Source organism: Ovis canadensis, chromosome 7, assembly GCF_042477335.2.
Source record: "Ovis canadensis isolate MfBH-ARS-UI-01 breed Bighorn chromosome 7, ARS-UI_OviCan_v2, whole genome shotgun sequence".
In the NCBI taxonomy this organism is placed as follows: Eukaryota; Metazoa; Chordata; class Mammalia; order Artiodactyla; family Bovidae; genus Ovis; species Ovis canadensis.
The window spans coordinates 47,908,805-47,923,120 of record NC_091251.1 but is presented as its reverse complement, the minus strand read 5'-3'; the positions used below and the strand labels follow the sequence as shown (position 1 = coordinate 47,923,120).

The window sequence follows — 14,316 nt, the reverse complement described above, 5'->3', positions numbered from 1 at the left end:
CAGAATGGAAGTCTGGCTGCTGCTTGGTTTCTGTTGCGGCCAGAGGCAGTCCCCACTGAAAAACCACAGCCTCAGAAAAGAGAGTCTTGAAAGGGGGGCAAGGGGATTATGGGGTGTCCCCAACTAGAGAGGATGCGGGATCACTCAGAGCCGAGAGATAGAAAAATGCACGTTTTGAATGTATATTTTCAAATGCTTATAAACAAACATGAAGAGGGTTTGCTTTTTGTTTTTACCGTGGAGCTATGACACATTGTCCTGAAGCTGCCAGACACAGCAGCTATCACATCAAAGAAAGGCCTGAGAATGAGACACAGAGCAAATGATTAAACTCCCTTCTGGCCTGTGGCCCCTCCCTCAGTGCTGAACAGCAGGTGGGGGATTCATTTTCAGGGCTCCAAAGAGAGAGATGGGGGTGTCAGCCAAGAGCCAGGGAGTCTACCTGACCCTCAGCACCTCCACCCACCCCGGTTCCCTCTCTCCTCCCCACGGACATATTGAGTGTCACACTTCTAAAAATATCCCTGAGCAGTGAGGCACTATCTCCAAGCCTGGATTCCAGCTCTGCAATGCAGGCCTCCCCTAAGGAGAGCTGCTCCAGTTGAAAGTAATTGCAGCTTCCTGTAGACTTTCTGTGCAGCACAAGAACACTCTCTCCACCAGACTGTGTGAAGTGTTCACAGAAATGTGGGACTCGCTTAGCTAAGCCCTGACTGCCTTCATCTCCTTAATTATTCATCAGGCTCATGTAGCTTCAGGAGAAATCGGATGACGTTGCTTGTGTTTTTGTGCAAAACTCCCTTGAAATTTCCCAAGGATATTCGCCATTTGCCATTAAGGACTAGCTCCAGCACCACTCAGCCTGTTCGGAGCCCCAGAGAGGTAGACATGGCTGGAATGACTCTCCAGACCTCGGAAGGCCATCCTGGCTTGGGAACGGATGTGTTTGTCCCTCAGAGCCTACAGTGGGATGAAGAAGGCAGCATGGCAGGAAGGAGTGTCTGTGAGTCAGAGCAGATACAGGTCCTGGAAACTCCTCATCTCACATCTCTACTTCCCGTGGCCCCTGATGGCTCTCAGGTATGTCTGTATTCTTGGGGAGAGGGTCCCTGGCCCCTTAAATTTTACCCTCATTGTCCTGACTCTGAATAAGATCACCTGCATCGCTGCAGAGTTAAGAAGTTGTGTTTTTATTCATTTTGCTTTCCAGGATGAGTCCTTTCCACCCCATCCCATCACCTACCTGTCCTTATCTGTTTCTGTGCCCCAAAAGTGACACAGTGCTCAGCTGTGTCTGGCTCTTTGCGACCCCGTGGACTATACAGTCCATGGAATTCGCCAGGCTAGAATACTGGAGTGGGTAGTCTTTCCCTTCTCCAGGGGATCTTCACAACCCAGGGATCGAACCCAGGTCTCCCGCATTGCAGGCAGATTCTTTACCAGCTGAGCCACAAGGGAAGCCCAAGAATATTGGAGTGGGTAGCCTATCCCTTCTCCAGCGGTTCTTCCCCACCCAGGAATCGAACTGGGGTCTCCTGCATTACAGGCGTGCTCTTTACCAACTGAGCCATCAGGGAAGCCCCTAAGAGCTGTTACCCTAAGAGCTGTTACCCTGACAGTGCTGTCCTTTTCCTGCGTTCAGTCTGTGTGCGTGGGAGGGATTATTAATAGTGTTGATGAAGAAACAAGCTCAGAGGAGTTGTCGGTGGTGGTGTTCAGTCGCTAGGTTATGTCCAACTCTTTGTGACCCCATGGACTGCAGCATGCCAGGCCTCCCTGTCCCTCACCATCTCCCGGAGTTCACCCAAGTTCATGTCCATTGAATCGGTGATGGTATCCAACCCCTCACAGAGGGGTTAAAGTCACACAGCTAGTGGATGGGAGAGCGGACATGGAGGGTGTTTCTATTGATATAATATTGAGAAGAGGGTTTGGGAAGGGTTTGGTCAGGGTAGGTGAAGGGTCTGGCAGACCTCCTGGCACATAATAGATTCTAACCCTGTGCCATCTGGCCTGGTGGCAGGGCAGGGTCACAGCTGTAACCACACGCACCTCTGGGTGTCTGGGACTGATTTGACCTTCCTTACAGATCCCACCTGTGGGCCAGTGAAGAGAAAATCATGACTAAGTCCTACCTGGTAAACTGAGTGGGCTGCAAAAACTGAACAGTGGCTTTGGATAATGATCCACGATCTAGACCTGCCTCCCCAGCTTCTCCTCCGGGCTTCCTGCAGGCTCCCAACAACAGGGAGGGGGCAGTGCTCTTGTGCCCCTCTGGCTGCTCTGGTCTCAGCAGCAGTACCGGGGAAGCTTGGCTGAGGGGCAGCCTTATTTCACTGTATGGGCCTTGCTCCCAAGAAGCACTGGGCCATGGCCCCTTCACCTCCTGTGGACTCCTCTGCTTCCACTGCACTCTCTGTCTGGACCCTGGCTCTGTGAGTCCATCTGGGCCTCCACTGTGGGTGGGGTCATCTTGTCTGGCCCCAGTAGGTCCTACTTCACAGCTGCACTGTCAACCCAGCGTCCATCCCCCTCAAGATACCTGAGGGCAGCTGGATGGATGACCAGTCCCCCAAGACCATCCACAGACCAGGCTGACTGCCCCAAGGAAGTGCCAGGGTCCTGCCAGCGACGCTTCTCAGAGTCACAAGTGAAGAGTTCCCCTCCCCCTGTCTGCCCCACCCCTTCCCACTCTTCCTGCTATGCCCTGCCCCCTGAGGGGCAGGCTTTCCTCCCCTTCCTTTCCTGCTCTGCCTCCTTCCAGAAGTCCCTATGGTCCAGTAGGCCAGGCCTGCAGCTAATGTGCTGCAGGGGGAAAGGTACCAGCTGCAGCCCTGCTGGGGTGTCAGGAGACTGACCTCTGGCCCCTGACCAACCCCCTGCCCTGGCATCAGGAGCCTCCTGACTCAGAGGTGACCCCCGCAAAGGCTGCAAGAGCCCTTGAAACACAAGTGCTCAGTATGTGGAAGAGCACCGTCCTCATTAGAGGGGTTGAGAGCAGGGCCTGTGAGATCAGACCAGCTTCTCTAACTTTCTCTGCCAGCTGCCATCCCTGGGACCTCAGACCAGCTCCTTCACCTCCCAGTGTTTTCACCTCTGGGGAAAGACCCTGTCAGGAATAGACAGTGGAGTCTCTGGAGCACACGAAGCTGGAACCATGTTGACCGCTGTTGTAGCTGTTGTGACTTTCCAATGACCTCTCCCCTTCCACCCATCGCCCCCTCTCTGGACATGACTCAGGAATGAGGCTGTGTCCCTTGCCTTGTTTCAGCTGTTTGGGGAAACAGCAGAAGTGACACAGGTCTGGACAGAGGCAACCACAGAGAGATTTTTATTTTTGGCTGCACTGGGTCTTCGTTGCTGTGTGCAGGCTTTCTCTAGTTGCTGTGAGTGGGGGCTACTTTTCCTTATGGTGCCTGGCTTTCATGTTGAGGTGGCTTCTCTTTGCCGAGCACAGGCTCTAGTGCAGGGGCTTCTGTAGTTGGAGCATGCGGGCTCAGTAGTTGTGGCTCGCAGGCTCAGTTGCCTTGCAGCATGTGGAATCTTCCTGAAAGAGGAATCAAACCTGTTTCCCCCATGTTGGCTGGCTAACTTCCAACCACTGAACCACCAGGGAAGTCCCACTATGCTTAATCTTAATATTTTCATTTTATGTATATAAAAGTAACTTCAAACAATGTCTGGAAACATAAAGGAAAAACCTGCTGTAAATCCCAGCAGATCTAAGCCCAGTTTGTTTGTTCTGATCTTAGCCTAAAATTATAGCCAAGAATGTTTTCTTGGTTGGTACTTAAACTTTATAATTGTCACCTTAGTGGCAGAATAATATTCCATTGTATGTCTGTACTATTTGTCTGTACTATACAGTTTGTTAAGATTTAAGGTGAAATGTCAGAAGTAAGAGGTGCTTTATTTTTTGCAAATTTCCATGGGATTTCTCAGAAACTTGTCAGTTGGTTCTTCCCTAAGACCTGAATAAAATATTGGAACAAGACAAGAAGAACCAGAGTCAGCTTTAAAAAGGAGGAGTAATGTTACGGAGGGGAATGTGGGTGGGGGGCGTATATGATTGGGGAGAATGTGTGTACATTTGGTGACAGAGGAATTCTCAAGATGGAAAATTTTAAGGGAACCACAAGAACCCATCAATCTTCAAGTAGTTCCTCATCTGCTCTCCATTTTGGTTTTTGAATGGTTTCCTTCCAGGGCCACCCTGTAGATGATGCCTTTGTCTTTCTAGAACCCCTTAGAGGCTGGCATTACTGGATAGCATATTGTCAACCAGCAATACTCTAGTGAAAATTAGTTTATCAGATTTGTTTTCAGGGTTACCGTTTCCTGCACTATTATTCTTAGGCAACCCTTTCTGTGGCTTGTTACACATCTTCCATCTCAAGAAGACCAGGTGCCACATCTGAAGCATGGATTCATTCACTGAACAAATATTTACCAAGTTCCCGCTGTTCAGCCAGTGTTGTTCTAGGAGAGGGAGAGTGAGCACAGAGCAGGTCAGACAGGATCCAGTTCTCTCGAAACTTACAGTCTAATGAGGGAGACCTACAATAGATAAATACATGACTCTTTCTATGTCAAAGATTTTGGAACAAAACATGCTAGAGGGTGACTGTCAGCAAGGAGGGGATATGATGTGGATGGTGACATTTGAACCAAGAACAATGAGAAGACTCATGGAAAAATGTTACACAGAGAGCAAATTCTAAGTGCAAAGGCCCTCAGGTGGGTAAATGTTGGTCTCTTGTAGAAACAAAGAGAAGACCAGTGTGTCTGGAGAGCAAAGAGCAGGTGAAGAGAGGAAAGAGTCAGAGACTTAGGCTGGCCAGTGCTGCAGGTGGCAGTGCTGGGGTTGTTCTGAAGCATCAGAGGGAGCCACTAGAGGGTTCCAATATGAGCACAGACTTTATGTTTTACACCGATCACTGTGGCTGGTCTGGGGAATGGACTGCCTGAGAGGAAACAAAGAGACAAGTGAGGAGGTTCTTGCTATGGTCCAGGAGGAAACAGCCACGGCTTAAATACAAGCGGACAGATTTTGGATTTTTCTGGAGGTAGAACTTCCAGGACTTGCTGACAGATCAGATCCGGAATGTGAACTCAAAGATGCTTCCTAGGTTTTTGCCTTAATAACAGGGAAGTACTGTGAGCCCCAGGGTAGGGTTTCCCAAACCCAAATGTGTTGTGATGGAGGAGACCGGGGGTTTCTGTGCTGGCAATTTTATTATTTTTAAAATTTTTCAGCTGCACTTGGTCTTCGTTGTGGCGCAAAGTCTCTTCATTGTGTGGCATGCGAGCTTTGTCTAGCTGGGACACACGGGCTAAGTTACCCTAGGTCATATTGGAATTTTAATTCCCTGACCAGGAATCAAATCCCATTTCCTGCATTGGAAGGCAGATTCTCAACCACTGGACCACCAGGAAAATCCCCTGTATTGGACATTTTATATTTGAGGTGTTTTATATACATTTATCCAAGCAGAGATGTCGTGTGTACAGTTGCAAATACAAGTCTGAAATTAGGGTGATAGGTCGGGGAGGTAATTGGGTTGACTACATGAAGCAGAATATAGACAGATTTTCAAGCCATGAAGCTGGATGAGTCTCCCAAAACTGGGAGGAGGAGACAAAAGGGAAGAGGCAGAAGACCGTGCCTTCTGCTCCTCACTTCCTAGCTGCCTGGTGGAAACAGAAGAGCCGTCAAGGAGACTGAGGCAGAATAGCCAAAGAGGTGGGAAGAAACCAAGGAAGCCAAGAGACTTTGTCTTTAAACATCCCATACTTTTATCAGAGTAGGTTGTCAGTAAACAGAAGGAAGCATAAACTTTGTGACTGCTTGTTAGTGTCTTTGCAGCCACTGGTGCAGACCTGGAACGTTGAGTGACGAGTGTCTGGCTGTGGGCTCCAGGACCCATTAAGTTTCCCATTATCTCTGGCATCAAGGCTGATACCTCTGCCTGGCTCCAGAGACTTGGTGAAATCGGACTCCACCCCCAGCTCTTTCTTGACTTCTGCCACACACCCTGTGGGCTGGGGCTATGGACTCATCCTATGCTGTGTCGCCTACATGGTGTGAGGCAAGCTCATTCCTACCTCCAAAAGTGAAGGACACCCAGAACCATAACCTTGTGCCTGGTACTTAGTAGGTGCTCAAAGATCACTGTCATCAATGAATGAAGCTTTCCCTCACTTCTCGAGCCCATACTGGCCTTTAGATTCTTTGCCGGCCACTTAGTTCTCAATTTATTTGTCCTATAGCAAAAATAATAGAAACAGAAATAGCTACGATTTCTTAAGGTCTATTATACGCCAGATTCTATGGGCCAGTGACATATTCACATATGTGTTTATTTATGTGCTACTGCTCAGTCACTTCAGTCATGTCTGACTCTTTGTGACCCTATGGACTGGAGGGTCCATATGAGGACCAGGCTCCAGACTCCTCTGTCCATGGAATTCTCCAGACAAGAGTACTGAGGCGGGTAGCTATTCCCATCTCCAGGGGATCTTCCCAACCCAGGGATCGAACTCAGGTCTCCTGCATTGCAGACAGATTCTTTTTAAAAAATTTATTTATTTATTTTAATTGGAGCCTAATTATTTTACAATATTGTGGTGGTTTTTGCCATACATAGACATGAATCAGCCGCAGCTGTACTTGTGTCCCCCATCCCAAACCCACTCCCGCCTCCCTCCCCATCTCATCCCTCTGGGTTGTCCCAGTGCACCGGCTTTGAGTGCCCTGTTTCATGCATCGGACTTGGACTGGTCATCTGTTTCACATATGGTAATAAACATGTTTCAGTGCTATTCTCTCAAATCATCCCACTGTCTCCCTCTCCCAGAGGGTCCAAAAGTCTGTTCTTTATGTCTCTTTTGCTGTCTCACGTATAGGGTCATTGTTACCATCTTTATATATTCCAAATATACGTGTTAATATACTGTATTGGTGTTTTTCTTTCTGACTTACTTCACTCTGTATAATAGGCTCCAGTTTCAAACACCTCATTAGAACTGATTCAAATGTGTTCTTTTTTAATAGATGAGTAATATTCCATTGTGTATATGTACCACAGCTTTCTTATCCATTAGTGCACACAGATTCTTTACCATCTGAGCCACCAGCAAAGCCCACATTCTATATTATATATGCTCTTATATATTTTTTCTTTAATCTTTATACTAATCTTGTGAAATAGAAACCATTAACCCAATTTTGCATATTAGGAAAATAAGTCTCAGAGAGATAAAGTAAGAGATACCGTAATTGCTTAATGCTGCCTAGCTAGTCAGTGCCTCAGCCAAATTAGGAATGCAGGCCTCTCTGACTCCAAAGCTCTTATTTCTTTCTCTATATTTTTCTGTATGGGTGTTGTCTCAACTGGCCTGTGACATTTTGTTGTTGTTTGTAAGCACTGTGTTGATGGCCTCTTTGGTTTGGAGTGGGAAGTTGTTTGATCGTCTGTATACAGCAGGTGCTCCTTAATCGCCTACCCTTTGTGAGTTGTGTCAGCATGCAGATGAGAGTCATATGGAACAAAACATTCCATGTATCTGTCAAAGTTGCCCTGTAAGGTCCCAGGCTGAATATAAGAAGGTAGAGTGGATACATTCTAGGGGCCCAAAAGCCCATTTTCCCAAATATCTCCCTCAGGCCAGGTTAATCCTGCCCTGTCCTCTCCTCCCTGCCCAGTGGATTTCCTACCATTGGTGTCACTTACATATTAAGCAACAGAGGCCTGCAGTAAGCCTATCCCACAGGTGCTTCAAGAAGCTGTTGGTATTAGCAAACTGTCCTTGGGATCAGGGGCATGACCAGATGGAAAGTAACAGAGTATTGAAGCTGAAACAGATCATCTGGATTCTAGAGCGGCCTCCTGCCCAGGAGAGGAATCTGCCAGGCAGGAACTGCTGCGTAACTCCAGCAATAGAAGCTTGTGTGTGTGCATGCTAAGTCACTTCAGTCATGTCCAACTTTTTGGGACTCTATGGACTGTAGCTCATCAGGCTCCTCTGTCCATGGGATTCTCCAGGCAAGAATACTGGAGTAGCTTTCCATGCCCTCCTCCAGGGGATCTTCCTGACCCAGAGATTGAACCCTTGTCTCTTATGTCTCCCCCACTGGCAACTGGGCTGTTTTCTGCTAACATACCTGAGAAACCCCAATAGAAGCTTCAGTTCAGTTCAGTTCAGTCACTCAGTCTTGTCCGACTCTTTGCAACCCCATGAATCGCAGCACACCAGGCCTCCCTGTCCATCACCAACTCCTGGAATTCACTCAGACTCACATCCGTCGAGTCAGTGATGCCATCCAGCCATCTCATCCTCTGTCATCCCCTTCTCCTCCTGCCCACAATCCCTCCCAGGATTAGAGTCTTTTCCAATGAGTCAACTCTTCGCATGAGGTGGCCAAAGTACTGGAGTTTCAGCTTTAGCATCATTCCTTCCAAAGAAATCCCAGGGCTGATCTCCTTCAGAATGGACTGGTTGGATCTCCTTGCAGTCCAAGGGACTCTCAAGAGTCTTCCCCAACACCACAGTTCAAAAGCATCAATTCTTCGACACTCAGCCTTCTTCACAGTCCAACTCTCACATCCATACATGACCACAGGAAAAACCATAGCCTTGACTAGACGGACCTTAGTCGGCAAAGTAATGTCTCTCCTTTTGAATATGCTATCTAGGTTGGTCATAACTTTTCTTCCAAGGAGTAAGCGTCTTTTAATTTCATGGCTGCAATCACCATCTGCAGTGATTTTGGAGCCCAAAAAAATAAAGTCTGACACTGTTTCCTCTGTTTCCCCATCTATTTCCCATGAAGTGATGGGACCGGATGCCATGATGTTAGTTTTCTGAATGTTGAGCTTTAAGCCAACTTTTTCACTCTCCACTTTCACTTTCATCAAGAGGCTTTTTAGTTCCTCTTCGTTTTCTGCCATAAGTGTGCTGTCATCTGCATATCTGAGGTTACTGAAGCTTATTACCCATCAAATGGCCAAGTTCTTTCTTAACTGAAGTCAAGACTATCCACCTACAAAGGCCCCATTTCTACCAACAGGTGTGACACAACATGGGTCTAACCTTTCTCTGTGCTTGATAGCACTTCTTGTTCCCAAAGCTAGCTTCCACGGTCAGCATTTCAAGGCCCTGGTGTCCTGGCCTCTGCAATCGTCTTCAGTGGGCACATTAGATGACCTATTACTTTGCCCCCTTTCAGGCCCCCCTTGTGGATGTTTCAGATGGGCAAAGAAGAGGATCCAAATGGTGAGCACTGGGCCAGCTGCTCGTGGGAGGAGGAAAGGGCCTCCCAGCACCTAAGAAAGATTTTCTCCCCTCGGTGGACTGTCTGACCCTGTCCTCTCTCAAGGCTTTCTGCTCCCCTAGAGCATGGGCAAGAGAGAATATGCCCATGTACTTTTTACAGAATTGATGTAGTAAATATCAATATCTGGCATGATGGCCTGGCACATGGAGGCACAAAAGAAATGTTAGTTTTCTTTGTTTATTTTCCCTCTTTATTTATTTATCATATAATATTCTATTTATTTAACATATAACAATAATAATCCATTTATTGAACATGTAGTGATCTTCTATTTTAATAGTTCCAACTAAAACAAACATATATGTTCAGTAAAGACAAGAGAAAATTTGAAAAGTTTACTCAAGAAAACAAACATTCCCAACCAATATCATCATCCAGAGATAAGCTCTCAAACCCTTAACATATTTCCTTTCAGTCTTCTTTCTAGACACAAATATACATGGAAATCAGTTTTATTTATATAGACATATATTTGTACATGCAGAATTGAGCTCATATTTAAAACTGTATCCTTTCCACCTAACAGCAATTAGTGATTATTTTCCTCTGCCATTAGAAAAAAAGATTTTTTAAAATGGCTATAATATACCATCATATCATCTAGTTTGTTTCCAGTTTTTTTAATTAATTTATTTTTTGTTGAAAGATAATTGCTCTACAGAAATTCTGCTGTTTTCTGTCAAACCTCAACATGAATCAGCCATAGGTATATATAACTCCCCTCCCTTTTGAAGCTCCCTCCCATCTCCCCCCCATCCCACCCCTCTAGGCTGATACAGAGTCCCTGTTTGAGTTTCCTGAGCCATATGGCAAATTCCTGTTGGCTATCTGTTTTACATATGGTAATGTAAGTCTCCATGTTACTCTTTCCATACATCTCACCCTCTCCTCCCCTCTCCCCATGTCCATAAGTCTATTCTCTATGTCTGTTTCTCCACTTGTTGCCCTATAAATGAATTCTTCAGTACCATTTTTCTAGATTCCATATATATGTGTTAGAATATGGTGTTTATCTTTCTCTTTCTGACTCACTTCACTCTGTATAACAGCTTCTATGTTCATCCACCTCATTAGAACTGACTCAAATGTGTTCCTTTTTATGGCTGAGTAATAGTCCATCATGTATATATATATATATATGTATACCACAGCTTCTTTATCCATTCATCTGCCAGTGGACATCTAGGTTGCTTCCATGTTCTAGTTATTGTAAATAGTGCTGAAATGAACAATGGGATACATGTGTCTCCTTCAATTTTGGTTTCCTTAGGGTGTATGACTAGGAGTGGGATTGCTGGGTCATATGGTGGTTTTATTCCTAGTTTTTAAAGGAATCTTTTAAAGGAAGCCTTTGATTGTGTGGATCACAATAAACTGTGGAAAATTCTGAAAGAGATGGGAATACCAGACCACCTAACCTGCCTCTTGAGAAATCTGTATGCAAGTCAGGAAGCAACAGTTAGAACTGGACATGGAACAACAGACTGGTTCCAAATAGGAAAAGGAGTACATCAAGGCTGTATATTGTCACCCTGCTTATTTAACTTATATGCAGAGTACATTATGAGAAATGCTGGACTGGAAGAAACACAAGCTGGAATCAAGATTGCCAGGAGAAATCTCAATAACCTCAGATATGCAGATGACACCACCCTTATGGCAGAAAGTGAAGAGGAACTAAAAAGCCTCTTGATGAACATGAAAGAGGAGAGTGAAAAAGTTGGCTTAAAGCTCAACATTCAGAAAACTAACATCATGGCATCCGGTCCCATCACTTCATGGGAAATAGATGGGGAAACAGTGTCAGACTTTATTTTTTTGGGCTCCAAAATCACTGCAGATGGTGATTGCAGCCATGACATTAAAAGATGCTTACTCCTTGGAAGGAAAGTTATGATCAACCTAGATAGTATATTCAAAAGCAGAGACATTACTTTGCCGACTAAGGTCTGTCTAATCAAGGCTACGGTTTTTCCAGTAGTCATGTATGCATATGAGAGTTGGAGTATAAAGAAAGCTGAGCACCAAAGAATTGATACTTTTGAACTATGGTATTGGAGAAGACTCTTGAGAGTCCCTTGGACTGCAAGGAGATCCAACCAGTCCATCCTAAAGGAGATTAGTCCTGAGTGTTCATTGGAAGGACTGATGTTGAAGCTGAAACTCCAATACTTTGGCAACCTGATGTTAAGAGCTGACTCATTTGAAAAGATCCTGATGCTGGGAAAGATTGAGAGCAGGAGGAGAAGAAGATGACAGAGGATGAGATGTTTGGATGGCATCACTGACTCAGTGGACATGGGTTTGGGTGAACTCCAGGAGTTGGTGATAGATAGGGAGGCCTGGTGTGCCTCCCTGCCTTCTTCGTGGGGTTGCAAAGAGTCGGACATGACTGAGCGACTGAACTGAACTTAACTGAGCTTTTTGATGTGTTGCTGAATTCTGTTCGCTAAAATTTTGTTGAGGATTTTTGCATCTATGTTCATCAGTGATATTGGCCTGTAGTTTTATTTTTGTGTGTTGTCTTTGTCTGGTTTTTGTATCAGGGTGATAGTGGCCTCGTAGAATGAGTTTGGAAGTGTTCCTTCCTCTGCAATTTTTTGAAAGAGTTTTAGAAGAATAAGCATTAGCTCTTCTCTAAATGTTTGATAGAATTCTCCTGGGAAGCCATCTGGTCCCAAGCTTTTGTTTTTTGGGAAATTTTTGATCACAGCTTCAACTTCAGTGCTTGTAATTGGGTTGTTCATAATTTCTGTTTCGTCCTGGTTCAGTCTTGGAGGATTGAACTTTTCTAAGAATCTGTCCATTTCTTTCAGGTTATCTATTTTATTGCCATATAGTTGTTTATAGTAGTCTCTTATAATCCTTTGTATTTCTGCCTTGTCTGTTGTAACTTCTCCTTTTTCATTTCTAACTTTGTTGATTTGATTCTTCTTTTTTTATTGGTGAGTCAGGGACTAAGGGTTTGTCAGTTTTGTTTATCCTCTCAAAGAACCAGCTTTTAGTTTTATTAATCTTTACTATTGTTTCTATTATTTCTTTTTCATTTATTTCTGTTGGATCTTTATGATTCTTTCCTTCTACTAATTTTTGGGGTTTTTTCTTCTTTTTTTTTTCCAGTTGCTTTAGGTGTAAAGTTAGGTTGTCTAACTGATGTTTTTCTTGTTTCTTGAGGTAGGATTGCATTGCTATAAACTTCCCTCTCAGAACTGCTTTTGTTGCATTCCATAGGTTTTGAGTTGTCGTGTTTTCATTGTCATTTGTTTCTAGAAATTTTTTGATTTCCCTTTTGATTTCTTCAGTAACCTGTTGGTTGTTTAGAAATGTGTTGTTTTATCTCCATGTGTTTGAGTTTCTTACAGTTTTTTCCCTTGTAATTGACATCTAGTCTCATAGCATTGTGGTTGGAGAAGATGCTTGATACAGTTTCAAGTTTCTTAAACTGAGGTTTGATTTGTGACCCAAGATGTGGTCTATCCTGGAGAATGTTCCATGTGCACTTGAGAAGGTGTATTCTTCTGCATTTGGATGGAATGTCCTAAAGATATCAATGAGATCCATCTCATCTAATGTATCATTTAAGGCTTGTGTTTCCTTATTAATTTTCTGTTTTGATGATCTGTTCATTGGTGAGAGTGGAGAGTTAAAGTCTCCTGCTATTATTGCGTTACTGTCAGTTTCCTTTTATGTCTGTTAGTGTTTGCCTTATGTATTGAGGTGCTTCTGTGTTGGGTGCATAGATATTTACAATTGTTTTGTCTTCCTCTTGGTTGATCCCTTGATCACTATGTAGTGTCCTTCCTTATTTCTTGTAATCTTCTTTATTTTAAGGTCTATTTTGTCTGATATGAGAATTGCTGCTCCAGCTTTCTTTTGCTTCCCATTTGCATGGAATGTATTTTTCCATCCTCCCTCTTTCAATCTATATGTGTCTTTAGGTCTGAAGTGGGTTTCTTGTAGACAACATATATATGGGTCTTGTTTTGGTATCCGATTCAGCCAGTCTGTGTCTTTTAGTTGGAGCATTTAATCCATTTACGTTTAAAGTAATTGTTGATATATATATATATATATTCCTATTGCCATTTTCAAATTGTTTGGGGTTGATTTTATAGATCTTTTTTCTTATGTTGTATTTCTTGACTATATAAGTCTGTTTAACATTTGTTGTGAAGCTGGCTTGGTGGTATTGAATTCTCTTAACTTTTGCTTGTCTGAAAGCTTTTTATTTCTCCATCAATTTTGAATGAGATCCTTGCTGGGTACAGTAATCTTGGTTGTAAATTTTTCCCTTTCAGTACTTTAAATATATCCTGCCATTCCCTTCTGGCCTGCAGAGTTTCTACTGAAAGATCAGCTGTTAAGCGTATGGGGTTTCCCTTGCATGTTACTTATTGCTTCTCCCTTGCTGCTTTTTAATATTCTTTCTTTGTGTTTAGTCTTTGTTAGTTTGATAAGTATATGTCTTGGCATCTTTCTCCTTGAGTTTATCCTTTTTGGGACTCTTTGTGCTTCTTTGACTTGATTGGCTATTTCCTTTTGCATGTTTGGGAAATTTTCAACTATAATCTCTTGCAAAATTTTCTCATATCCTTTCTTTTCTCTTCTGCTTCTGGGACCCCTATAATTCAAATGTTGGTGTGTTTGATATGGTCCCAGAGGTCTTTGAGACTGTCCTCAGCTCTTTTCATTCTTTTTACTTTGTTCTGCTCTTCAGAAGTTATTTCCACCATTTTATCCCCCAGCTCACTGATTCATTCTTCTACTTCAGATATTCTGCTATTGATTCCTTCTAGAGTATTTTTAATTTCAGTAATTGTGTTGTTTGTCTTTGTATGCTTATTATTTAATTCTTCTAGGTCTTTGTTAATTGATTCTTACATTTTCTTCATTTTGCTTTCAAGGTTTTTGATCATCTTTACTATCATTATTTTTCAGATAATTTTCCTATTTCCTTTTCATTTATTTGGACGTCTGTG

The 14,316-nt window shown here is 43.8% G+C and overlaps 1 protein-coding gene across 2 annotated transcripts in view; it reads left to right on the top strand.

The window, feature by feature from the left end:
* The first annotated feature begins 583 nt into the window (after positions 1 to 583).
* The window catches only part of PLA2G4E (phospholipase A2 group IVE), an 82,335-nt gene continuing 68,602 nt past the window's right edge, over positions 584 to 14,316 (top strand). For both annotated transcript variants that reach the window (XM_069596082.2, XM_069596083.2), the window contains exon 1: positions 584 to 1,080. In XM_069596082.2, the coding sequence (XP_069452183.1) occupies positions 769 to 1,080 (312 nt within the window). In that variant the 5' untranslated portion in view covers positions 584 to 768. The remainder of the gene's footprint in view (positions 1,081 to 14,316) is intronic.